The sequence below is a fragment of the Dicentrarchus labrax genome, unplaced genomic scaffold, assembly GCF_905237075.1.
Source record: "Dicentrarchus labrax unplaced genomic scaffold, dlabrax2021, whole genome shotgun sequence".
NCBI classification, from domain to species: Eukaryota; Metazoa; Chordata; class Actinopteri; family Moronidae; genus Dicentrarchus; species Dicentrarchus labrax.
Genome location: NW_026136704.1, coordinates 24,303,202 through 24,328,550, shown reverse-complemented (window position 1 = coordinate 24,328,550; position 25,349 = coordinate 24,303,202). Strand labels below are relative to the sequence as shown.

Sequence of the window (25,349 nt, the reverse complement as noted above, 5' to 3'; positions counted from 1 at the left end):
TTTTTTATTAATAGTTATGAAAATGTCTACTATATTTAATATATTATTTCTACAATAAAAGTGGTGCGAGGTAAAATAATGAAGGGAAAAAGTTACTTCTTGCATAACGTTGTTAGAAACTGTGTAAACTGCCCTCAGATGTAGATTTGTGAGATTGAAAAAAAGGTTCACTTTATCATCATTGTAAGAGTAGTAAACTAATAATTTCAAAAATACGATTAACCAGTGTTTTCTTTGCATCATTTAATTTTTTTTTATTATTGTGGAAACGTAGAACTCCAATTGTCCTTTTCATTTGAACGCATCGAAGCAAGCGCCTGACGTCACTTCATGTTTAGCGCTGACATTCATGCGACTGATCTCCGGTCAGTTTTACAACGGTACAAGGCCTATATATTTACGGTGCTAACAGACTGCAAACTGATGTCGGATCTGTGAGCGGAAACGGAAATTGCGGCGGCTCCTACGACGCTTCGCGCGTTTGTCCAAGCTGTTGGCGCCAACGACACAACTCACAGACTACTGTCAGCAGAAAGAAGTGTCGACTTTCCAGCTTCTATTTCAATAAATTTGGCTTTTTTTGGGTCGCCAAATCATCTCACAGACATGACGCAGCTCACAGAGGGTGCCATTGAGGTAAGACTAATCTTCGCAGTATAACAAATGAGCTAAAACAGTATTTTCTACACGGAAAACTGTCGAAATTTAAGATGATTTTGTGTGTTGAAGTGCAGTCTTTGTTCAGCTGGGGTAGCTAGCGAGCAGTCATTTGTTTTCATTTCCTCTCTGTGTTAACCGAAAGACCAAAAACACGAACGTTAGTCAACGCCAGCTTGTAACGTTAGTAATTAATTAATTAATTAACGTTTGTGTCTTTTTAAAACACCAATGTTAGCGTACTATTGTCTGACGAAGTCGAAACTGAGCTACATGTTAAGACTTAATTAGTACGTTAGAGATAAAGTTGAGTTAGCTTAACTATTTTTTTAAATTTTTTTTATATATATATGAAACGTGTCAAATGTCAAACAACAAATGACTTAAGTGAACTAAAGATGTGTGTTTACAGGCTCTATCAAATGGCACCGGTTGTAACGACGCAGTGCTGCAGTTGGTGGTGAGTAACACAAAGCGAGGATTATACAATGTCCACTTAACATCCATGTTTAACCTCTAAGTTACATTACTGCTGATTTACTGACCTCACTTTACGTATATTTGGTAATAGTTTAAAACATCTGCCTGTCATATCACCACATTATGTTTGAATGATGTGAAGCCTTCTACAAACCAAACCTGGATCGTCTTTAGGGTGGAAAGAGTTTCTAAAATGACATTTCAGGTCATGACACTCAACTCATAACTACAAGGCTGTGTGTCATGTTACACAAATGCTTGTGTAGATTTATTTTTGAATGCACCACAAAACAAAAACTAAATGAAATGAATGCTGCCATAGTACGCAGAATCACATCAACACACACAACATAATATTTGGGAATCATTTATTGAACCACCTTTCAGAATATCCGCAAGATTGAGGGAGGAAATGGTTCCCCTCGCTATCGGGTGATGATGAGTGATGGAAAGCACACTCTGTCCTGTAAGTACCTGCTTTTTTTTTTTTTTTTTTAACTGCTTTTGACTTTTTTTCCCGCTCTCACATAAACTATATAATTAGATCTGAATACATAACAGACAATGGAAATTATTATTTGTTGTGACTATTTAGATTCATGATTGTCTATAAACAAACACTAAAGTGGTTGCCAGTATTCAGACTAGAAACCATCTTTTAAAAAAAAAGATTTTTCAGATTGTCCTTAATGAATATTATTTAATTTAAAAGTTAAATGTGGTTGGCATTCAAATGCCCACTGCAAGACAAGTGTTAAAATAACATGCAGGGTTTGTTTGGCTTTTGTAAAAGCATATGTGGTGATTTTTGCTTTTAATAGACACTTAATGTTGGATCGGCACAGAGTTGAAGACTTGTTTTTAGGAGCAGTTATTCTCAAGAGCCCTTAGTTGAATGAACCCGCGCTGCCTCTATATGATTGTCTTTTTCTCACTTTATTACACCTTTGCAGCCTTCATGCTCTCAACTCAGCTGAACTACATGGCTGAGGAGAACATATTGGCCCCGAACTGCATCTGTGTTCTGAAGAGGCATGTGACTAATATACTAAAGGATGGACGGTATGCAGATCTTATCTTTTATATCCAGATCTTGCCTATTGTATGTGTAAATTTGAGCATGTTTAGTAATTCTCTTCCACTACTAAACACATACATGGCTGTTTTCTGCTGTTTTATGGGGTCTTATTACAGACGCGTTGTAATTATTTTGGAAATTGATGTCATCGAGCCTGCCGGAGAGGTTGCTGGAAAATTAGGCGACCCTACTCCTTACACCGAGGGTAAGGATTCAAATCACATTTCATAATATTTGCTGCTTACTGAATAATTAGTTTGTCTTGAAGCAGTGCTCAGGGAATGTGTTTATGTGGGATTAATGGGTTGTAGTGTCACTGCAAGCAAATGCTGATGTCGAATCTTGCTTTCAGGTCAGAGCAAAGGCCCGCAGTCGGCGCCAGCCCCTGAAGTCCGCCCTCCACTACAGCCACAAAATAGAAATGAAGGTTAGAGCAAGTTTCTATCTTAATGCTTAAACATGAATTAAAATGGGTGGGACTGAATATTACACAAACAACCACCAGATGTCGCTATTTCTCCACTGCTTTCTATAATTTGGGTGACCCACAGATTTACAGGACACAAGTAATTTTGACAGCCCCGTTGAGAAACATTTTCATTTTTAGCTTTCTCAAGAGTTTTTTTCACAGTCTTATTGACACTCATTCTCCAGAGCTCTCCTTTTTTCATGTGGATGCTTGGTGTCATAAACTTTAACAACTCTGGGCCTGTGTTGACGGGTAGCTGTCTCTGCCTGTGCACGTCAATCATTGCATTTATTTATTTATTTTTTTGGATGCACAGGAGAATACACAAACAAACAAATATGTACCAAGGCAGACTACCTTGAGAGTGTATATTAACCCCCACGAACAGATTTATTTTTGATACACTGGCAGTTGTTCATGTCAAAGATAAGCAGTGGATCACAGCATAGCAAATAGCTTGGACCAGGAGAGATGTGCAATCCAGCTGTCAGGAAGGGTTTTGCTGTCTTCTTGTGTGTCATAGCAGGTATTCATCCCTCTAATCTGCCATGTGGGAATTGAGGTTGTGGCAAGCACCCCCCTCATCAGCACAGTCATTGTTCATTTCTCTGTATGTGCTGCTTGATCTGGGGGCTTAATTACCAGAAGTGCAGTGGTTGGCAAAGTGGGAGGACTTAAGTGGACACTTTGAACTGTAATCCTCCGCGTGAGACGCACACAAATCAAATGTGCAGCGCTTGTTCAAACGGAAAATCTCGAAGTCAGGCAGTGCCGCTCTCCTGAGGAAGAGCAGCTCCAGTTTGTTATAGCATTTCACACTCTGCCCTGATTCTGTGAAATGTGAATCATCCTTCCAGCCGAAATGCTGGATCACACATCTCCAACAACTTGCTTTGACAAGATTTTTGTTCCCTGCTTGGGTCTTTCCTCTTGCTCGACTCGAGAGTCAACGGTGGTAAATTTACTTTAAGTCATTAGGTTTTTCTTTGATGAAACTTCCCTCATGAAGTGAGATAATTACAGTGATCAAGCAGTTGCAATCCAAAGAAATTGGATTTTTGTAATTCGTCTCTGATGAATAATGTATGTGCCTCTCTCTTGACTTCTCTCCATCACTGCTCTTCATGGATCATTTATTTCTCTCTTCATTCCCCCAGCAGTGAACAGAGGTTTCACTAAAGACTTTGGGAAGAAGGCCCCATCTGCCATGCCCAGTACTCCAGGGGGCAGCTCCAAAGTTGTGCCCATTGCCAGCCTCAACCCCTACCAGTCCAAGTGAGTACATTCCCCAGTCAGTGAGAAATGTTATGTCCGAAGTTTTATATTCACCATGTTTGGGACATTCGCAAGACATCACTGCATACACTTATAATAAAAAAAACAACTACTAAGCACCACCAAAACAATGTGAAGTGTTACATGTTGAAGGTAGACATTGAAGACAACAGAAGCTGGACACAATACCATGAACACCTATATGAGTTTTAATGCAATTCTGTACAATAGCCTATGTGATTCATATGTGAAGCTGTCAATTGAGACTGTCCCAAGAACTGCTGAATCAAGTCTGGCCATTTAGTGTTTTGTGTTCATTTTGATTCTATTCAAAGGTGCAGTGTTAATATTTTTTGCATAATCTGTGTAGAGCCAGACCTATAAATTGGGCTATAATATCAGCCAATATTACCTTATTCCAAGCATATCAATATTAGAGTATATGTTGAGAGATAAGTAATGAGATTGCAGAACAGAAATGCCAAAGATATGATTGAAGTAAGTTACATTGACTCTTCCAGGTCCAATGTGACCAAGGGAGGTTGAGGTGAGGGGATTGTGATCAGCAATGCTAGATGCCACTAAATCCTACATACTAGTAATTTTTAAAGGAATGAAAACAGAAGGTGTTTTGGGCTATCACAAAATATTGTCTTTTTCTATTTGCATTTTATTTTTTGATAACATTAATACATTAATAGAACACTGCAAATAAGCAAATGCACATGGTATGCGAACCGTCAATTTTACTGCCACCGTATACTGTGGTATCGGTATAGTGCTAGTAGTAGTTTATCTACTATTGAGCACTATAATTGTATCTGCTCAGTACAGATTGTGGTCTTAAAGAAAAATATCTGAGTTATTTCTGTAAAAATATTTGTTTATGTAAAAAAAAAAACCCAAAAAACTATAGGATTATATATGATTATCAGATTTTTGAAACTCTTAAATGTAAATATTGGTATTGACCTCAAAAGATTCAGCCTTAAAATAGGGTATCCAAAATGATACTTGTACCATTATGAATATTTGTGTTGGATGTAAACACTGGTTACAGAGACACAAAGTGTCAACACCTGACCCTGCCTGCGCAGTTCAACAGCACACAGAAGATAGGTGGATTTGCCAGACACAGGTGTTAGTGATAACATTGCTAACGACTACATTGCATTGAGTAGAGCCAGTGCAGGGCTCACGCTGACTTCCTGGCACAGCTAAATGTAACAGAGCCATGGTTAATGTCATTAGCTACACCTGTTCTTTTCTCTCCTGTGAGTAATCAAAATGTCCCTGAAAAGCCTGTTGCAGAGGAGGAACATAAATGATGCATGTCCTCTGTTGACTTTTCACATTGCCATTCATCCAAAGGCACACCAGGGGGCAGATTATTAAAAAGTTGATGAATGAATAAATTGTGTATGTAGGGTTAGGTTCTGGGTCCGGTCCATGAGGTTTTCAAAAAATGAACAACACTGACATGAATAACCTCAGACTTGTCTCTGTCTGGTAGGTGGACCATCCGTGCACGTGTAACCAACAAGAGCAGCATCCGTACATGGAGCAACTCCCGTGGTGATGGTAAACTCTTCTCCATGGAGATTGTGGATGAGAGTGTGAGTGTTATTGTGGTCCCACTATACATTTTAATTTCATGTAACTAACCTACGAGATATTAATGTTATTAGTCAATCATGTACTGTCCCTGACCTACATAACATCATGTTATACATTCTTACAGGGAGAGATACGAGTGACTGGTTTCAACCAAGAGGTGGACAAGTTCTTCAGCCTTATTGAGGTTGGCAAGGTGAGACGTTCCTCCAGATAATGATTCAAAAGGTCCTAATTATCTGCCAAAACTATCTCTCACTGTGCTGTTAAAGACGGATTTGGCCGCAGACTGTTCTAGCAACAGCTGCCAGTACTTTGTGAGTTAAAACCACAGAGACTGTGAATGAGTCATCTGGCTACACTGTACCAATACAATAAGTGGCTTATGATCATCTGCCAGCCTTTGTTGATCCCATCTACTGTCTGAAGTCGTATCTTGTTTACACCATTCAGTCAGGTGAAATGCTCCCCAGATCTCTGATTAACATGTGGTTCATCCATCCATCCGTATGGGCCAGGTCTACTATGTCTCCAAGGGCTCACTGAAGATTGCCAACAAGCAGTACACATCAGTGAAGAATGACTATGAGATGACGCTCAACGGAGAGTCCACCTTCATCCCCTGTGAGGACAGCTGTGATGTTCCCATAGTGCAGTGTGACTTTGTCTCTATCAGTGACCTAGAGAACAGAGACAAAGATGCCATTGTTGGTAAGGAGCACAGTAATGATCTACAGGGCATTTCTGCACCCAACCTGTGTGATTAAATCCCTACACAACTGTAACCAATCAGTTTCTTGTCATGTTCCCTACCTACATATACAGTGACATGTCATACTGTTAAAAACCTAAAGCTGTCTACATGGCCCTGAAATTCAATCAGCAAAAATTGTGCAGAGTCCTCAGACCTGATGGCTCTTGACAGTTCAAGCATTCAGTTGATACTGTCATCCTTAAACCCATTTAAACCCTCTAAGTACTATGCTGTAACAAAGAGAGGCTGAATGAAACATTTAAAGGCAGCCATCTAAGACGTTAGATAAACAGAGCCTACAGTCCTAGCAGATTAAAATATATAGTGGAGGAATAGAAACATTGAATATGTTCATCCCTTTTCAGCTTGTTACCCATGTAGTCAGCTCAAAATATTTTCTTAATGGGCCTTTACAAAAGTTTTCCCTTTTTAGTGGAAGCCCCATGTATTAAACTCCTAAACTGCCCCCCATCTAAACAATGTCTTTATAAAATATTGTGTAAAAGCAGCTAGTTAGACCAAAACATTATTTAATATTGAGAAACCTGTTCTGATACCTGCCTAATACACACAGTCCCATGCCTTTTACCCAGAATCATGCCTTGTAAACCCTTTCAGGACAAAGCTCGCGGCTCAGTTTGTTCCTATACTCCATTGTTGTAGTGGGCCGATCGGTCTAGAAGACACTTTTTGCCAACCCTTTTTAATTAGGCATTAGTTTTGAGATTATGTATTCTTTTCCCTAAACAAACGTACAGATGGCAGAGTTGTGCATAGGGGAACGTTAGTCATTGCCCATCAGTGAACGTACCGTGCACCAAACTACTGGTTGCTCATGTTTTTGTCTCCTACAAATCCTGATATATTGGTGAACATTGTTTTCCTTATGTGTGGCTTGCGATCTGTGAGGCCTAAACACACATCCTAATTCTCTCCAGTACGATGTGTTGCAAAATGCCCAAACCAACCAACTGATGCTCTGAGCCCAGCTCCTACTGAGGCGTTCCCAACCACCCAATAATAAGGTATCATAAGCAGAGGGTAGATTTTGTAGTGGAAAGTAGAGCCGGATATGCTGGGAGGTTGAGGTAATTACAGTATACGAGCTGAGAGATAAAAGTGGTATTAATAATACTGATGACAGTAATAGCCTGTAGTGCAGATTGACTTTGGGCCCTGTGGCAGAGCCGATGAGAAAATGAGAACCTGCTGTCACAGGTAAAATGAAGTAATAATAAGGAGTCTGCTTGTAATTCTTTTAATGAAGACTGCGGCTTGTACTCCTGTTTGAGTAATTTCTCTCCCTCCAGTCTGCATCAAACGTTAAATTTTGTTCAACATGCTTAAATAATTTTAAAATCCCTTTACTCAGTGGGTGGAGGTTTATACTGTAGATGAGTAATGTTGACGATGCCGCTTTTGCACCTTTACAGATAAATGGCTCTGCATCTATTATGCTTGATTGCATTAGTCAACCAAGTATGCTTGAAGTGCATTGGTGGAAACAATTAAAGCCCATTTCATGCATTTCCTCCTGCATTATGGATGTAAGTTCCTGGTACACAGGCCAGTGACCTCACACCTGATTTCAAATAAATGAATCTCTTTATTTCCCAAGAGCCAATTTGTGCTGCAAACCATGGGACCTAGAGTGACCTGTGGGCATTAACGCCCCAATCAATATTTATGATATGTATATGTGGGAAATATCCTGTTGGTCTGGAAAATTAAACCATGTGGTCATTCATGGTCTTCTCAAGAATGTCATATGCAGTATATGATACAATGTTGTAACTGTAAAGTGCGCATCAATTAATTTGGGCATAGAGAAATAGTTCCAGTTATCTGATGCTAATGTGTAACACTGATTCATGTTTTTCCGTTGCAGATGTGATTGGAGTTTGTAAGGGTGTGGAAGAAATTACCCGCCTCACCACCAAGACCAACAGAGAAGTGTCCAAGAGGACGCTCAATTTGATGGACATGTCTGGGAAGGTGGTGACTGTCACGCTGTGGGGAGAGGAAGTGAGTACAGGCATTAGACGGAGAGTAAAACATGTAATGGGGTAGAGGTGTTGTGTCTGGAGCTTTTTAATTGGATGGTAAGAATCAATATCAACCTTTTTATAATGCGTAGACGTTTATATTGGAATGGTTTCTTCCTAGAACACGAAGTCTTCTAAGATGTTAATCACCACCTGAGAATAACTGCTTTTGACCAAGTTTTCTACACAAAATACCTTTTTTCATGTAATGTAGGAGAGTAACCATTTACCATAAATGACTAAAGCTAAACTAGAGTTAGGTTACACAGTCAGGGGGTGAATGCAATGCCTGCAACACAAAAAGCCTGCAATAAATTCTCCCTTTCTTGAAGCTTTTGTTCAGTTTTTGGCGAGACTGTCAGAAAGGTGTTTAATTAGACTGGTTGTTCAACACATTTGCCGGTCACTGTTCAGCAGTTTGAGAATCAAATGCATTAAACAATGTGTGCAGTGTTTAATGGCGGCGGATGTGATTGAAATCGTTGACTGAATTCCCTGTCACGGGGTGATGAAGTGACTGTCCTGCTGCAGTTGATTTTTAACTGTGGCTCAGAGGGACTGTGCTGAGTTTGCTACCATTACTTTCTACCTGACAAGAAGCACAGTGTTCCCTGTTTGTTTGTTTGTTCGACAGATACCCCTTTCCGGAGGGACTCGCTGAGGCACACAAGATGTATAGTTTATAAAGAACAGTTGCAATGCCAAAAAGCTAGTGTTGGATTTCTCCCATCTCTGAGGCCTTTACTGTCATCCCCCCCCCTCCTCTCTGTTATTGTTTTTTCTCAGTTAGTGTCCTCAGGTTATTTTAGTAAAGAGCGCTGAAAAACGATGAAACTGACTGAAAATCAACTCAACGTGAAACATTTTCAAAACAATTTGACAGCAATCATTTTGGAACTGAACTAATAAGATTTGTGTTCATAGTCCATAGCACTGTGGCTCTAAGTATCATAATGTCTTTTTCTCATTAAATCGTGCCACCACTTTGGTTCGGACTGAAATATCTACTATTGGATGGATTAAGATCAGGTTTTTGTACAGACATTCATGGTCTCCAGATGATGCATTCTACAGATCACTTCTAGTACCACCATGAAGTGGACATTTGCATTTTTCAGTGCAATATCTTTTTTCAGTGTATTGCAGTGAAATTTGGTACAGCCATTCATATTCCCCATTGCCATCAGTCTCAGCTGTAGCACTGTGCTCAGGGCTGATTATCAAAACCTAACATGCCAAAAATCAGATGGTTAACATGGTAAGCATTAGACCTGCTAATCATCAGCATGTTAGCATGATGGTTTTAGCATTTAGCTCAGTACAGCCTCACAGCACCACTAGATTCTGTAGATTCTTAATCTTAAATCTGAATTAAATCCAAGTAACAACAAAGTTTTAATTGTCTGTCCTCTGTCCACATCTCTTGTTTTGTGTAGGCAGAAAAGTTTGATGGCTCTGGACAACCCATTGTAGCCATTAAGGGGGCGAAGCTTTCAGACTTTGGAGGCCGGTCCCTCTCTGCATCTTTCAGCAGCACCCTGATGATCAACCCAGACATCCCTGAGGCATATAAGCTCAGAGGCTGGTAAGTGAGTCTGATGTTCATAGATAATATATATGGGAATATAATTGTATACCCATGACAAAGTGCTTTGATAGCAGGTATGGTCTGGTTTTTCTATTCAATGCCAGAAGACTTTCTCGTATTTATTTCACCCGCTGGAAGCTTACTTCCTGGATGTAAGTATTACTGTTAAAATTGAAGAACTCTGAGGATTTAAATGGCGAGTTTCCATTTCCTAAGTTGCAAGTGTGCATGCTCTGATTCTCATTATCAAGATTAGTTTCCCCCCATTAGCCACAATGTGGGGGGTGCTTCAGTGAAGCATTACATATAAATGGAAATCATACTTAATCTGTGGAAATGCGCTTTTTACTCCTCTAATCGCCTTTCCAGATGAAATGAAATCCAGACTAATTTCTATGTGATTATGTTGATTGTTGCATTTCTTTTCTCTTGGTGTGTGTGTGTGTGTGTGTGTGTGTGTGTGTGTGTCACATATTCTCATGTTTTTTTCTCGCTTGAACACATAAGATTATGTGGAAATTAGCCAAGATATCTTTGTCTTTGAAATCAGAGTGATTATCTGTGTACATGTAACCATGCATTTTGCATTACAGTTGAATTTATTATAAGTACTAGAGCCAAATGCAAAGTCGTAGCATAGTGCACAATTAAGGCATGTGACTATTCCTTGAAGATTTTTTTGTTGGCTTTTCTTGCAGTGGAATAGAGAAACATTTAAGACTCAAGCTTTCATCTTTTCTTTGGGCTCACTTGCCAGTTCCTTGATTTCTTCTTTTGTGAATTATTTCCTCTCCCTGGTGTATAACATGGACAAAAATAACCGTGCACTAAATGTACGGATTTTGCCAGAGGTGAGCATAAAACACATTTTTGTTGTTTTTGTGATCTACTTCTAAACCAGCGGTTTTTCTGATGTGCACAGCTTCCACAATTTTTTTAATAAAATATTAACAATGATAGGAGAAGCAACTAATAAAGGATACAAGTTACATTTTAGCGAAATAAAGGTCAGCACAACAGCCCCAGCATACTGTTTGATTCCCCCCACATAAATCATATTTATTCAAATATGATTTATGCCCCCTCCTGCAGTGCTTCTATGCCCCACCAGTTTAAGAACAACTGTTTTAAACAAAGACATCATGTGGTCAGTGTGCGGTGCCAAGGTTTTCACAGATGGCTGTATGAAGAGGTACAGGTTGGTACATGATTGATAGATGAGGCAGTGGTCACATGGACCTAGATGGGGGTTGCTACTTAACCTCACCCCAGCGCTGTGTGGCACACTGATCTGTCCTCCTTTATAGATCCTGCTTAAACAGGCCGGGTCCGCCCTCCTCTCTGACACGAAAGCAAATGTCTCGATTTGAGAGTGGAGATCCAATCGATTCAATCCGAAGGGTTTCATTTGTTTACCTCCCAATACCAGTTCCTGCTTTGTGCTGAGGAATAAAAGACTGTAAACAAATTTATTTTGTGACAGGTCCAGTGCAGTCTCTTATTCTGCCTTTGACTAACGTGGCTGTGAGTATTTATACATGATCAGAGAACCTGATCTGCATAATCAGAGCAGTGAAATGCTGACTCTACTTTGCAGGTGAGAAAGAGGCAAATCACAAAATATGATCAAATGTGCCTCTTTAATCAGATGTCTTGGCTCATGTGATTTATTAATGATAGTTTTAGTGCCAGCCTCTGGCATCTCTAAATATATGTTTTTATTTTATTTCATATTTCAGAATGCCAGCTACTGTGAACTGCTGTTAGGTCTTTTTGTAATGGGATTATTTTATATTCACATAGCGATAGAAAGTGCTCCATTATCAGGACCACTCCTGGGTCTTCTGCTTTATTTTATCTGAACACCATTAACTCCTGAATCACGATTCCACATCCCTGCTGTTGTATAGGCTTTTTACACTTCATGCTCTCTTGTCTGTTTAATGACAGAAGGTTGTTCCCCACTTTCTCCAGTCACTTCTCACTTGGACAGCCAGAGATAATGATCCATAAATCCCTGTGTTGGTTTATCCAGTGCAGAAGAGGGGTTGGCCCATGTGGGTTCTCTTTGGACAATGGGTTCCTGCAGGTTCGCGGGCATCCACTAATGAACAGTTTAAAAGTCACAGATGGAAGGAGGCCAGACCTGACTCGTTACTCTCGATCCATGTCAATCCAAGTGAGAAGCATGGTAAAGATCGTTATGCAGCATGTCTGAGAGCTGTTATCCAGCCAACCTCATGCTGTGAAGAGGATGGAGAGACTCTTAGTTATTTATCTTTATTTTAATGCTGCATTACAGAGACGTTATCTAGTGATGAGAAGTAAGACTGCCAGCTGTTAAATACATAATGTGTATTTTGTTGTGTTGGTGATAAGCCTGGGTCTCAGGTTGGTACCCGTCCATAAAGTGGGTCGCTTAATGATTGTTCTGTATGCCAAAATGTGAATTATGGAAAACAGATCATGGAAGCAAATCAATTACACTCTGAATGAATCTTTTGGTGGTTATTTTTTTATCTTGCACAAAAAAACCCCAAATCTGTTTCTCCCTCAGCCAAACAAAGATACGCTTTTATTGTACAGCCAAGGCTGCTGAAACATCATTGTTTTACTCATGCGGAGGCGTCTTAATTTGATTGTGTTTTGGCGCAAACCTTTGGGACTTCCTCAAATGAATAGTCTATCCTTGGTGGGCTGTTGACTCAAACTCATGCGGAGTACTAGTGGTGCCGCTCAGCACTTTCCAGTGAGCTTATAAATAAAAATGCTGCTCTGTGCACTAATTATCTTGATCTTGGATTAATCTGGGGCCTTAGTGTGTTGTTAGAAGGGCATGTGCTGTATGCCCTCACTCACTTTTAAGATTACATGACACAGGTTGCTAATTTGACATTAAATGTACATTAATGTCTTCTTTATGGAAATTGTGGATCAGTGTTAAAAAAAAAAAATTTGACTTTACATTCCCACTTTAATCCATCTTAAGTGTGCAGATGCAGTTGTCCATTAGGGGGCAACAGAACATTTGGAGATGGTCATGCTGTCCTTTCCCATACTCAGACACAGCAGTCTCTTTTCTGTTGACTTCACTTTGTCATCTTTTTCCTCAGTGCTTGATGCTGTCAACCTCAGACATTCTCCAGACTCATTTAGTCACACAAGTCTAAGCTGACATTTTCCTTCTTCCTTATCATGACTCCAGTATATCCACATGGCCACAGCGTATCGTTAAGGCATTAATTGTCAGCCCAGAGCCCAAGCAAACAAGCTTTTAGTCTAGTAGTGACCGTGATGCCTCATTATTTAATTGACTGTTATTTTACCCAATTGTTTCACTGTGTTGTATTGTTTTGAAAAGTGTAAGAATTTCTAGCTGAAAAACTGGTGTTTACTTTTTAGCTGAACTGAATTCGTAAAGGACTGGCTGACCTAATGTGCATTCTCGCTTATTTCAGTCACCACTCTCAAAGTACCCTTCAACTAAGGCACCCAGATGCTTTACTAGGTCTGCAGCCTGTGATCTGTCTATTATAAGGAAACATAAACACATTGATTCTGCCATAAGTAGAATAAAGGAAAACACATGTTCATCCATGTTCACATTATAATAAACTTACCACTGTGGCCTCCTTTAACTTACTGGTAACTCAGTTTGACCACATGTCAGTCACTACAGATGATGCGGTTAACACCAAGTCACACACAACACGGAGTAATCGCGTTTGTGGTGTGTTTGCCACTCTCAGGCCAGGCATTAGAGACTTAGCCTGCAGCTGAGAACACTGCTTACTGAGACTTTCCCATCACCCCCCTCATGCTTCTAACTCTAACATGTCTCTACTCCTGTCCTGTCCTTATTAATTGACATTTGACATGTGTATGCATGTGTGCTAACCTCCAAGTCATCTGTCTTGGTGTTCCTGCAGATAATTTGTCTCACTGGCGCCATGCTGCGCTAAACTAGGATCTGCCTGCTTTCAGTTGACTGTTGCACATTTTCTGCCAGGTCTAATTGGTCCTCTTTTTGGTCTCCTTCATCATGATCACTGACTACTGAGCCAGTTTTGTTTCCTGTGCTCCTCGCCGTCTTTATGATTTTAAAAAACAAACTGCTGCAACTTGGCAACTGCATACTGTCCCAATGGCATCTTGTTGAACGTTTTACAGTACTTTTCGGCATCTGTCAAATCAGCTGTCCACATCAGCCCTGTAACACTGTGAAGCCTCACTAGTCTGCAGTCTTACCTTTTTTAAAGTGTGATGCATTTTTAATCATCTCAGCTATGTTGTCACTCGATTTTTCTCCTCTGTAGAACATCTGTCGAAGGAGAGCTGTTGAGCCATATGTGATTTGATTTGTCAGAATAGGTTTTCGCGAGCTCCAAAAGGAGTGCCGGCACAATTAAAGCAAAGCAGCAGAGGTACACTATTGAGAAACCTGGTGCCACCGGAAAGAATTGCCACATTTGTCAGGAGTGGAAAAATTGGCAGCCTGTGTGTTGCCCTGGCCACAGTCTGAACCGTTAATGGGGATATTTTCAATTAGTCATGCCTCCAGGAGCAAGGCATGCTCTCGCTGTATTTACAACCTGACCTACCCATTGTGTGCCACTCTGCCTTGTGGCCAACAGATTAGTAAGCTCTATTGATCTCTCTGACCATTCTAAACTGTTATTCCCCCCCACCCCCAAACTGTATTTTACCTCAAACCATCTTTCTTCTCCTTCTACCCTGCCTTCCTCCTTCTTCCCATTGTCTTTCCTGAATTACCAGGAACACTGGGCGAAAATGGGTTTCTGATATCGCTGTAACAGCCCTGACCCCAGCCAGCTCATCTGTCCCTCTGCTGTTGATTCATTTCACAAGCCTTTCAGCTTGCCTTGCTCTCAGCTGAGCCATTCCTGCTTTGACAAACACAAATGGATGCTCTGCTGCAAACAAGATTTTTTTTTTTAAAGCTAACTGTTAAATGGACAGCCTCCAGTATGTTGACAGTCATGTGAACAGCAGCGTTGCGTATGCTTTGGTTCAGATGTATTAAAATGAATAAAGCTACGGTCCGAAAGTAGGTCTTGGCGTGCGCCATTGTGAATCTGTCATGTGGAAATGCAGCTTTCTTAAACTGATTTGTATCTAGGTAATTGTGGTGATGGGCTGTAGAGTTTATTCATTCAACTATATAGAACTCAAACCATAACATTGAGCTGAACATATTAAGATGATCAATTTAACGTTAGTAATTTTTTAAGCAAGATGGGGGGAAAAATATAGAATTGTTCCTGCTTCTCAAATGTGTATATTTTCTGATTATCTTGGTCCTCTGTGATATAGAGCTAAAGTCTTGGTTTGGACTGTTAGTCAGCTTGGGCTTTGGGAAAATTATATGGCTAAAGATAGTCCTAATCAACTAGTAGTTTGTTCAAGCCAATAGTTGACTAGTCGTTGAACGTTTTTTTAATTATTTCAGTATATATTTTTCAACAGCTGTCTGTTAAATGTCAACAGAAAAAGCGTCAATGATTCTGAATGTGTTGGAAAAACCAGCAAGGACACTGAACTTTTAGTTACACAAAAACAAATACATGCGGATTTACTGATACAGTGGACCGCTAATGGCAGCGGCTTGGTAGCAGTTACCACATGTAGCAGTGCTGTGTACTGTGATTATCCGATTTATGAAAAACTAAGACTCTTCTCATCGACCAACAGTTTACCTGACTATAAGGGCCCAGATGAATCAATAATAAATACCCATCATGGTCGACTGTGACTGCAGTCAGATCAGCAGTGACAGGTATCCCTTCTCTTTCATGTAGGTATGACAAGGAGGGTCATGCCATAGATGGACAGTCTCTGACGGAGATGAAAGGTGGCAGCGGGGGAGGAAACACCAACTGGAAGACTCTATCTGATGTTAAGACAGAGCACCTGGGACATGGAGACAAGGTACACACGTGCTCAGCGTTGCTTTGACGCACTCAAACATTCAAGATATGGTAACCCCAGACATATTGTTATTCAAGGATGATTCTTTGAAGATATTCAAGGACAAGCTGAAAGACTGGTGTTGAATCCAAAACAACAAATATGAAAGTGCTCACAGTCAAGCTGCATTTCCGCATGCTACACATTGCAGGTCTATATAGCCTCGCTACAGTGTAACCTTGTCACTCACAGCTCTGCTCTACAAAGGTACTTTTAGTGGAGAGTCAGTGTGATGAATCTTCATAATCACAGACTCATAAAATCACTGCCCACCACGTATTTGTGCTTAAAATCCGATCCCACTAAGGTCGCTGATCTTTTTCTGCTCATTAATTCCCTCTGTATTATGGGTGTCCTCTCACCGTCTTGGTGTATGTTCATGGTGAAAGTCACATTTATCTCTGGTATTGATCACCAAGATTACATAGGCTCTATTCTTTGCCCTCTGTAATGAAATTACTGCCCTCAGATAAGTAAGGTAATATGTTTTTTAATTTCCCCTTTTTTATATATTTATATATATATATATATATATATATATATATATATATATATATATATATATATATATATATATATACATACACTGTTGAGAGAAACTGCTCACAGAAGTGTATAAATTGTCTTGAGCGAATAATGGGACCTATGCAGAGATCTTAACTTGCTTAATTTGCCATAATTTAACATGCTCTGCACATTAGTAATCATCACAGTATGATGAAAATATCCCATTAAAACTAGGGCAGTTAATAGGTGCAATGTGTGATAGGGTGCCATGATTTTGCTCTGGATGTAAAAGACGAGTATGACACTGGATATTGTCTATTTGGAAGCCCAGAGAAGATTTGAGGGTTCATGATTCCCTATTAAACAAAGAAGTGGAATAAAACACGGATTAAACAGGAGCAGTAGTTATCTGTAAGTCTTAATTAAGTGAAAAATATGTTTTGGCGAATGAGTAATTTAAGGATACCAGTGGTGAAACTGTATGCGTTTGTCTGCTGCCTGAGGCTGCGAGTGACCATGTCCGACTTCTGGTGCCCTCATAATTCTTTCTTCTATTTCCAGAACTTCAGGATTCCCTGTCACAGATAGTAAATGGCTTATTGCTCCCGCTCATACCTCTTTTAGTGTAGCCACTCCAGTGATTCTATCATCTGGAGGCCTACAATGCAGCTTAAACAGTCCCATCTATTGCTTTTTTTCTTAAATTCCACACCCTGAATCCTGACTGTAACCATTAGCCCCCTGTCAGGTGAAGGGCTTCTCCTGGCATTAGCTCCCTGCTGTTCAGGAGGAAAGGTTTGACCCTGGGCTATGGAGGCTCTTGCTCCTCTTCAGGTTGGCGTGTGATGAGGCCCGGTACTGACAAAGGAGCTGAGCCAAAGCTGTCCTCAGCCCCTCCGAGACATCCTATACACAGGGGCATGGGGGTCAGGCCTTTCAAGACCCACCCTAACCAAAGTCTGTTGCAATTAATTGTCCCTGTCACAAAGTCTTTGTGTCACAATCTCAAGTTTCCACATTGCTCCCGTGCCCTCTCTGACAGTAAGTGGTCAACCTCCCCTTTTTGGCTTGACACTGCATTTGTAAAGGCCTATGACAGAGGCGAGAAACAAGTTCTTCTGTCCTCTTCCCACTGCGACAGCCCTGCTCAGTCACACGCTAATTGAAGAGGTATTTAAGTGATTAATTGGACCTCTTCTGGAAAAGCCGCAAAGGTTGATGTGTGGGTTGTTTTTGGTAAATCAAAACGGTAATTAAAAAAGCATAGCCAGTGGCTCCTTGTGTTGGAACAGGAGGATTTTCTCTTTATTTTGTTGCTGTCATTTACCACACTCCTAAGGGCCTTTTACTTAGCCAAGGTGATGTGGAATATCAATTGTCCTGTTTTGGAAGTTAATTGGGGTCAGAAGTCCTTCGCATGTGAACAGTGGTCAGCATTTGGAGAATAAGGCGAGAGGAAATAATTGATTTTCATTGTACTTTCATTGTACATTGTAGGGAGAATAGTTTTCCTGTTTATTTCTTTAGCAAATGTTAGAACCATTAGTACAGTAAGAGTAAACGTTCAGTGTACCACTTGGCAACACATCTCTTAGTTGTGTACTAAGTTTGAAAAAGCTGTTCTTGACAATGAAAATGAATCAGGTAGCAAATCACTGACATATTTTAAAGATGCATTTAATATTCCAGTCCATTCAACTCTTAATTACAGCTGACTGTGGCCTTCAGTGTTTCTTCACAGCTAACATAACTCAATTTACATAGTGGCATTGATGATTGGTTGATGTACTTGAATGTTTTAGCTCCAGGGTGGCAGGCCCGTTGCTCTGCTCCCTGACCCTGAACAGGCACCTTTTAGCCTCCATCAAAGCATGCAGGGACCCAGTCTCCTCTCTGTTACCACAGCCAATGCTGAGATTAGTAGGAGGAGGAGACACTGTCCAAAACAATCAGCTGTTCAGGAGAGACAACTATCTGTCTTGTGTATTAGGGCCTGCCTTGCATGAGGAAACCTTTCCAGAGGAGGAGAGGTGAATGTGAGTCATCTGCAAACATGTCAAAACTTTTCATCTCTTCATTACAGCACATCCAGAGCTGCTTTTTCTATTCATGTATTTCTATCCAATGTGAAATTCATGTCACTTACTCGGGTGTTTTCCGTGCTCACTAGGAATGTTTCCCGAAGGCTGTTTATATGCAGCCAGTTTCTAAAGTTTGCCTCTTCCCCACAGAAGCAGCAGCTCCTCACACGTTTGCATTTATGTCAGTGCCATTAGGATTCTGGTTGGGAGTGAAACTTGTGCATCTGCTACACAAATTTTGCTTTCTGACTGTTTACATACACCAGTATATGCTCCTTAAAATGTCATCTTAATGTTAATTTCATGCTGTTTTTATTCCTGGTTTTCAACAGTCAACATATTTAACATACGAAACACAAAGGTCGTGAGAGAGAGAAGACATCTAGTAAAAAGTTTTTATTGTTTGTTTATATTCCCTTTTAGGCGGACTACTACACTTGCATAGCTACCATAGTGTACCTGCGCAAGGAAAACTGCCTATACCAGGCCTGTCCCAGCCAAGACTGCAACAAGAAAGTCGTAGACCAACAGAATGGCATGTTCCGCTGTGAGAAGTGTGACAAAGAGTTCCCCAACTTCAAGTACCGCCTCATCCTTTCTGTAAGTGACTCAGCCCTGGCTTCCTCATTCATCTCACACATGCACTCACACACACACGCATACTTGTATGCTAATGCACATATCTTAAATGCCCAGGTGTCATGCATATTCCTGTGCAGGTGCATCTGCTGAGGATATGGATATCATCCTTCTAGTCTTTCTCATCTTTCTGTTCTCCTGACTTACTGTCCTCATTCATGTTTCTGTCTCCTAGAACTCAAGTCACTCTCTCCCCTTACGGTCCACTCCCTGTGGTTCAACATTGCTCCAGTTTGCACTTTGCAGTTACATTTAGAGGCATTTAAAGCACATTTAAAGCACATTTTAACACTTGTTTAAATCTGAGAGATGTCATGTTAATTGCTGCAGCTTTCAGTATTGTGATCTTAGTTATTTTGCAGGGAGTAACACAAATGCAAACCCTCTTCAGCTTGTTTGCAAACGAACATTTAAAAAACAAAAACAACATTGCATACAGAAACTGACTTAGTCAGCAACATAGCAATTGCAGCCAGGCATCTGAAATAAGCGGCTTTTGTTTTGTACCACTCACAACTCAACATATTGTTGTTCTTCACAAGCTGTAGCATAAGCTGTGAATTTGCTTCCACTGTATGTATCACAAGAGCACCGTGACTCTGCGTGTTTTGCCAGGCTTGCCAGCAGGATATAGGCTCATTAGAGGATGTAATGATTTCCTAAGAGCAGAGAGATGTGTTAAGTTAACATACCATATTTAAGCTATCAAAAAAAAGAGTACATTGATCTGTACATATGTATGCATCTAACTTTTCTTACCATTTACTCTTGCCTTTTCTTTGCTATATTATCTGACAGGCCAACATTGCAGATTACGCGGACAACCAGTGGGTGACTTGCTTCCAGGAAAGTGCAGAGGCCATCCTGGGCCAGAATGCAGCTTACCTGGGGCAGCTCAAGGACTCGGTGAGACTCCCCTTCCTGAATATAATACTGGCCTCAGGAAATGGCCAGGGCAAGAGCTAAACCTCAGACTTGGTGCCAAACTCTCTCACACTCTCGCACACTCTTTCTCTGTCTCTCAGTTGTCAGACACTTTATTTTGCATTAGGATTAAATTAGCAAACGACATGTGTTCATCTTGAAATTGAGCCAATCAAATCTTTCTTATTTTCAGAACGAAGCTGCCTTTGATGAGGTCTTCCAACAAGCCAACTTCAACACTTTTGTCTTCCGCAGCAGAGTGAAGCTAGAAACGTATAACGTAAGTAAAGCAGGGACGGTAATTAGTCTGATAAAACGCCTCCGGGTTTGTTGTCATTGCAGCATGCTTTTGTAGGCGGACCATATTTCTGCAATACAATAGAAAACATGCCTGGAAGGAAGAAAAAGGATGCAGCCTCAATCCCTTGAACCACCATCATTCCTTTCCAAGCTGAAAATGCACAGCACGTAAACAGGTTCTTTATGTTTTAGCTGTTTGTGGGCTTTTTCTCTTTGATAGTTTTCCCATTGATTAACAAAACGACCCTGCTTTCATTTTGACTGACAGAACTGTCTCTAAAAAAACAGTTTGTCCTTAAATGCTGCTCATTTTCAGTGGCAAACAGATTAGTCGTGGTCACTGTTTCCTGTAGACCACACAGATAGAGGTTTGTTGTGAGGGAAGCGCATAAAAGAATTGATTGGGCTGGGACTCTGAGCAGGAAGTCTGGAGCCGAGCCAGAGGCTGCATCCGCCTTCAACGCACAGAAGAGGCCACTGTGTTTGTCACATTCAGCTCAGCATCCGAACTGCCAATGGCACTGCTACAAGCATGTATTGGCTGCTGCCTCCAAACCCCATATTCCTTCAACAGGGACACCTGCAAACCCTTCTTTCAGTTTATTTTGTGCTTCTCAATGCTACAAGCCAGACATTGTGCCGTGCCCTCACATGTTGTCATGTACACAATGTTGTATGTGCTTGATGTGGGACTGAGCAGGTCCTTAACAGTTAATGACACCCATCCATCTTGTTGTATCATAGGGAGACTTGAGCTTTGACTGGGTTCTCTAACAAGGTTTATCAGAACAACTGAGGGAATTATATTTTTCATTTAATTCAATCAAGAACCGGCAACAGTCGCATGAGGAGTATGATGAGATTATCCATTATAATGACTTTAAAACATGGTCACCTTGGCTATAGGCTAACTAATGCTGCAAAGGCAGATGTTTAGCCATATGCTTGAAGCTGTAACGTTTAATCAATTAGTCAGTCAAAAGATGTTTTTGTATAATCAATTGTAATTTTTTAAGGAAATTAACCTAAATTTTCCTTGTTCAACATGTAAAATGTGACTATGATCCTGTTTATTATTTTGGACTGTTCAGACAAAACCTGCAATTTCAAGACAACGTGATGGGCATTTTTCATAATTTTCTTTAAATACTAGATTTAATAGTGAAAATAATTGTTAGTTGCAGCCCTTCACAATATATTAAATAGAGCTAAATACATCTAACTTGATTACTATCACATCATTACATAAAATAATGATAAAAGACTTGTTATAAACATGGAGCCTTGTGATACATTTTAAACTAAAGTTTGTCCATCCATAATTAATGTCATTCTGGCTTTAAAATTCCTCAATAAATGAGCATACAGCCCTTTTTTTAGGATAAATATGGGGTGCCTGTGATTAATTACAGTGTATTCATCAAAACAAGTGTGATATGCAGTTGGTTCATGTGGGCGTAATGCGTAATGTAATTGTCACATAAATCGATGTCAGAGTTGTATTTTGTTATTCAAAATGGCGATGTTTTGATATGTGTAGGTAATTGTGTTTTTACACTCCAAATGTCAGTGCATGAATGGCTTAATTACTATAAAATGTGTTATTACTGTCAAAACACAATCTTCTAAAAATGATCACTTTAGTACTTGAGTCTTTGACAGTCTTAAATGTTTAACTTGCCTGACACCAGGAATGTCTGCTCGAGGCCATAATATTCAAATTGTTGCTGTGTCGTTATTAAGGTCTCATGGTCCCTGTAGGCGGTGTCTAGACATTGTAACTGATTTAAGTGTCTCAAAAGGATGACACCGATGGAGAAAGTGATATTGAACATTCAAGCCTTTTCACTGCAGCACTGGCCCAGTCTTGGCCACTGCAGGCCCAGTTTCAAACTGAAATTTAGTGGATTTCAAAGCCAACAGCTGGTCGACTAATATTGTCTTACAAGATGCTAATTACATAATGAAGCCTGTTACATTATTCTGGGGTTACAGTGAAGGGAGTCAGTGTAGAGAGGAGTGGTTTCCAACACTGGTTGTCCTGGTTAAGAACCACTGATGTAGTGTTGTGTGCAATGATCTAATATACAGGTAACACCTAGGTTAATGAATTCAAGTGAAGATTTGCCTGATTAAGTAACTCATCAGATCCTGATATGAGTGCCTGTGCCAATTTTCAGCCAACTTGTAATCCCTCTCTCTTCTAAAGGCTGCATAGGAAGTAAAGTGTGTTATTCCTCTTGTGCTTGTGTGTGTATACACACTCGCAGTGGTGGCTGTAAGGGGAGGCAGCAGAGTATGTCCAAGTGGGGATCAACACCCAACTTGGCTGTGTGATGTCGACTGCTTGCAGATTCAAACACACATCTCATCTTACTCACCCACTCATCAACTACAACCACAATCAGCATTACTGTCAGTGTGGATGTGGGATACCACAAAAACACTCTTATAATGCCCTGTTCATACTGCAGTTCTTTCTTTAAGATGAGCAAGACACCATTCATTTTTAATGAACTGGAGGAAGAAACCCTATTCTTATTGTAAAACAGTATAAAACCAAATGAAAAAATAATGAATAGATTGGTTTGACCTTTATGTTATCTACTTAAATTTAATCCTAAGACTTGTACAACAGGAGTACATATAGGGGTGGGCAGTCTGAAGATTTTAGATCATGATTGATCTTAAAGGTGTCTACAACCACTTTTCAGGCAAATTATAGAGATTGCTGTATTTAATGTCTTATTTCTTTCCAAACTTAACTTCACCGACTTGCTGATCTGCACTGTATGAACCAATAGTGACGTAGCAAACGAGACGGCTGTGCTGATTGGACAAATTACTTCATGCGGCTCTTCCTTGGCTCATGTATTATAAAGAATGCAGCGCCTTCGATGTCGGTCATATGGGAATGCTTTGGATAGGCAGTGTCAGATATTTTCCAAGCCTGTAAATGTTGAGCTCTACTGTAGGAAATACAACAATGTTTATATCCATGTTTGCTAAATTGTCGTCCTCTGCATGTCCTGTCATGTACCAACTATAGTTGCGCTACTAGTAACCACACGTAATCCTTCTACTGCACACTGAAGAGGGATTTTAACCTGTTCCCCATGTCACATATATTTCCTAACTAATGCCAAGATAGTGGGCTGGAGTGACTTGTCTGTTTTTATGCAATGCAATTAGTTTATAGGGTGTCTTCATTCTTGCTCATTGTTTTATATGTCAAACCATGATGATTAAGTTTTCACTTATTTTTTATTTTTGTATATAATATGTCCGTATTTCTCCTGCCTCACACAAAACAAGCAAAGAGATTTATAGCAGGCTATTCTTAAAGACTGTGGGCAACAATCCAAAGGAAGATGATTTACATTTCACCCACTTGAGCTGCAGAGGATTAATGGAGACAAAATGAGTGTAACCTCTGTTTAAATGCAGAGAATAATGGCCCTGGTAGAAATGACCTTCCCCTGTCTAGACAGCTGTGGAGGTGGTTATGGCTTTAAAAGCGGCCTCTTTTTTTGTGAAAAATTGACTTGAATGCCAACACAATTCAGATACCCAGTCCAAACGTCTCACATTAACCCACTTTGTCACAGAGAAGGTGCCAATATTGTACGTTTGTGTGTGTGTGTGTGTGTGTGTGTGTGTGTGTGTGTGTGTGTGTGTGTGTGTGTGTGTGTGAGATCCAAGCAGACATGAACAAGTTCATTTTCATACCAATGGGTTTTCTTGTTTGTCTGACAGGACGAATCCAGGATCAAGGCTACAGTGATGGATGTGAAGCCCGTTGATCATAAGGACTACAGCAAGAGGTTGATCATGAACATAAGGAAACTGTCTGCCTAGTAGCAACTTGTGACAAAGTATTGTTTTTTGCTTGCCTTTGCAAGATTCCCTTTGTTTCTGTACAGCCAACAAACAGCTCTAAACGTATGAAAATGTTTTGCCTACAAGGTGATTGTTTTGTTTTTTTCATCTTCCTGTGAATGAGTAATCCCATATGTACTTGCAAATGTTGACCTTTCTTTTGAAGAATAATGTTTGGTGACCTAATTCTGACTACTTTTTTTGTGGTTAACGTAATAGACAATGGTTTTCACCTTACTCTTTTGTTACTCGGGGAAGCAGAGAAGACAGTGGGTCAGGTCAGTAAGCCACAGAAGAAATCATCACTGTCTGCCTTAAGTCAGCCAGTTGTTCCAGCATGTACTGTGGTCATGCGGGGGTGGTGGCTGCTTTCAGCAGAGGACCAGCACAGTGCTAGCACTCAAAATGGCTGGGCTGGACCTGCACATCCCTGATAAGACCGTTTACTCTCCCACTCTCTTTTTCTCCCCTCCGTCTCCTACATACTTGCAAACATAAGCACATATACACATGCACAGTACAGACTTAATGGGAAATGTACTGCATTCTATTTAAGTGGATACAAGGTGTTGTCCATATTTTCAATGCCTGTTAGTGTATGTGTGTTCTATATTTCTGTAGTTCTGTCTTTTTATTTTTGTTTTGATGATTAACTCTGAAAATAAATGTTTGTAATCAACTTATTGACTTGTACAATGGCTTTCATTTGTTTCAATTTAAGTACCTAACAGTAATGTGTAAATCTGTTGAGCTGACACAACCAACCCTTACAGCGCCTGATCTGAGCCTATTAAAAGCAAACGAAAACATGTAGATTATTTCTTTTTTTTTTTTTTTTTAAGAGTTGCACCATGTGTATGGGATTTATTCAAGGGCTGGCACACAATGCCCTCTATCTCCTCAGGTTTTGCTCAGATGTGCAACAGATTCCCCTGCAAACTTGACTTTCATGTTGTATTAAAGCAGAGCATCAGTGAGGCTGCACCTCCCCATATTTCTTGTGATAACATCTCGTTTCTGCGGAGCGCTGCGTCTGTTGCCTGTAGTGTGCTGAGATGGATTAAACCTCTC

General features: G+C 40.2%; 1 protein-coding gene across 2 annotated transcripts; it reads left to right on the top strand.

The window, feature by feature from the left end:
* Positions 1–471: 471 nt before the first annotated feature.
* On the top strand, positions 472–24,961 carry rpa1 (replication protein A1). Of its 2 annotated transcripts, none has more exons than XM_051397406.1 (17): positions 472–636; positions 1,070–1,117; positions 1,525–1,603; positions 2,091–2,199; positions 2,332–2,420; positions 2,568–2,642; positions 3,845–3,959; positions 5,473–5,575; positions 5,701–5,769; positions 6,092–6,284; positions 8,216–8,352; positions 9,809–9,957; positions 15,780–15,909; positions 18,960–19,136; positions 19,974–20,081; positions 20,293–20,379; positions 24,156–24,961. In XM_051397406.1, the coding sequence occupies exons 1-17, from the start codon at positions 607–609 to the stop codon at positions 24,255–24,257; spliced, it is 1,800 nt and encodes a 599-aa protein (XP_051253366.1). In that variant the 5' UTR covers positions 472–606; the 3' UTR covers positions 24,258–24,961. The 2 variants fall into 2 exon arrangements, with proteins under 2 accessions (XP_051253366.1, XP_051253365.1); XM_051397405.1 differs by having other exon boundaries at positions 3,842–3,959.
* The last annotated feature ends 388 nt before the right edge of the window (positions 24,962–25,349 follow it).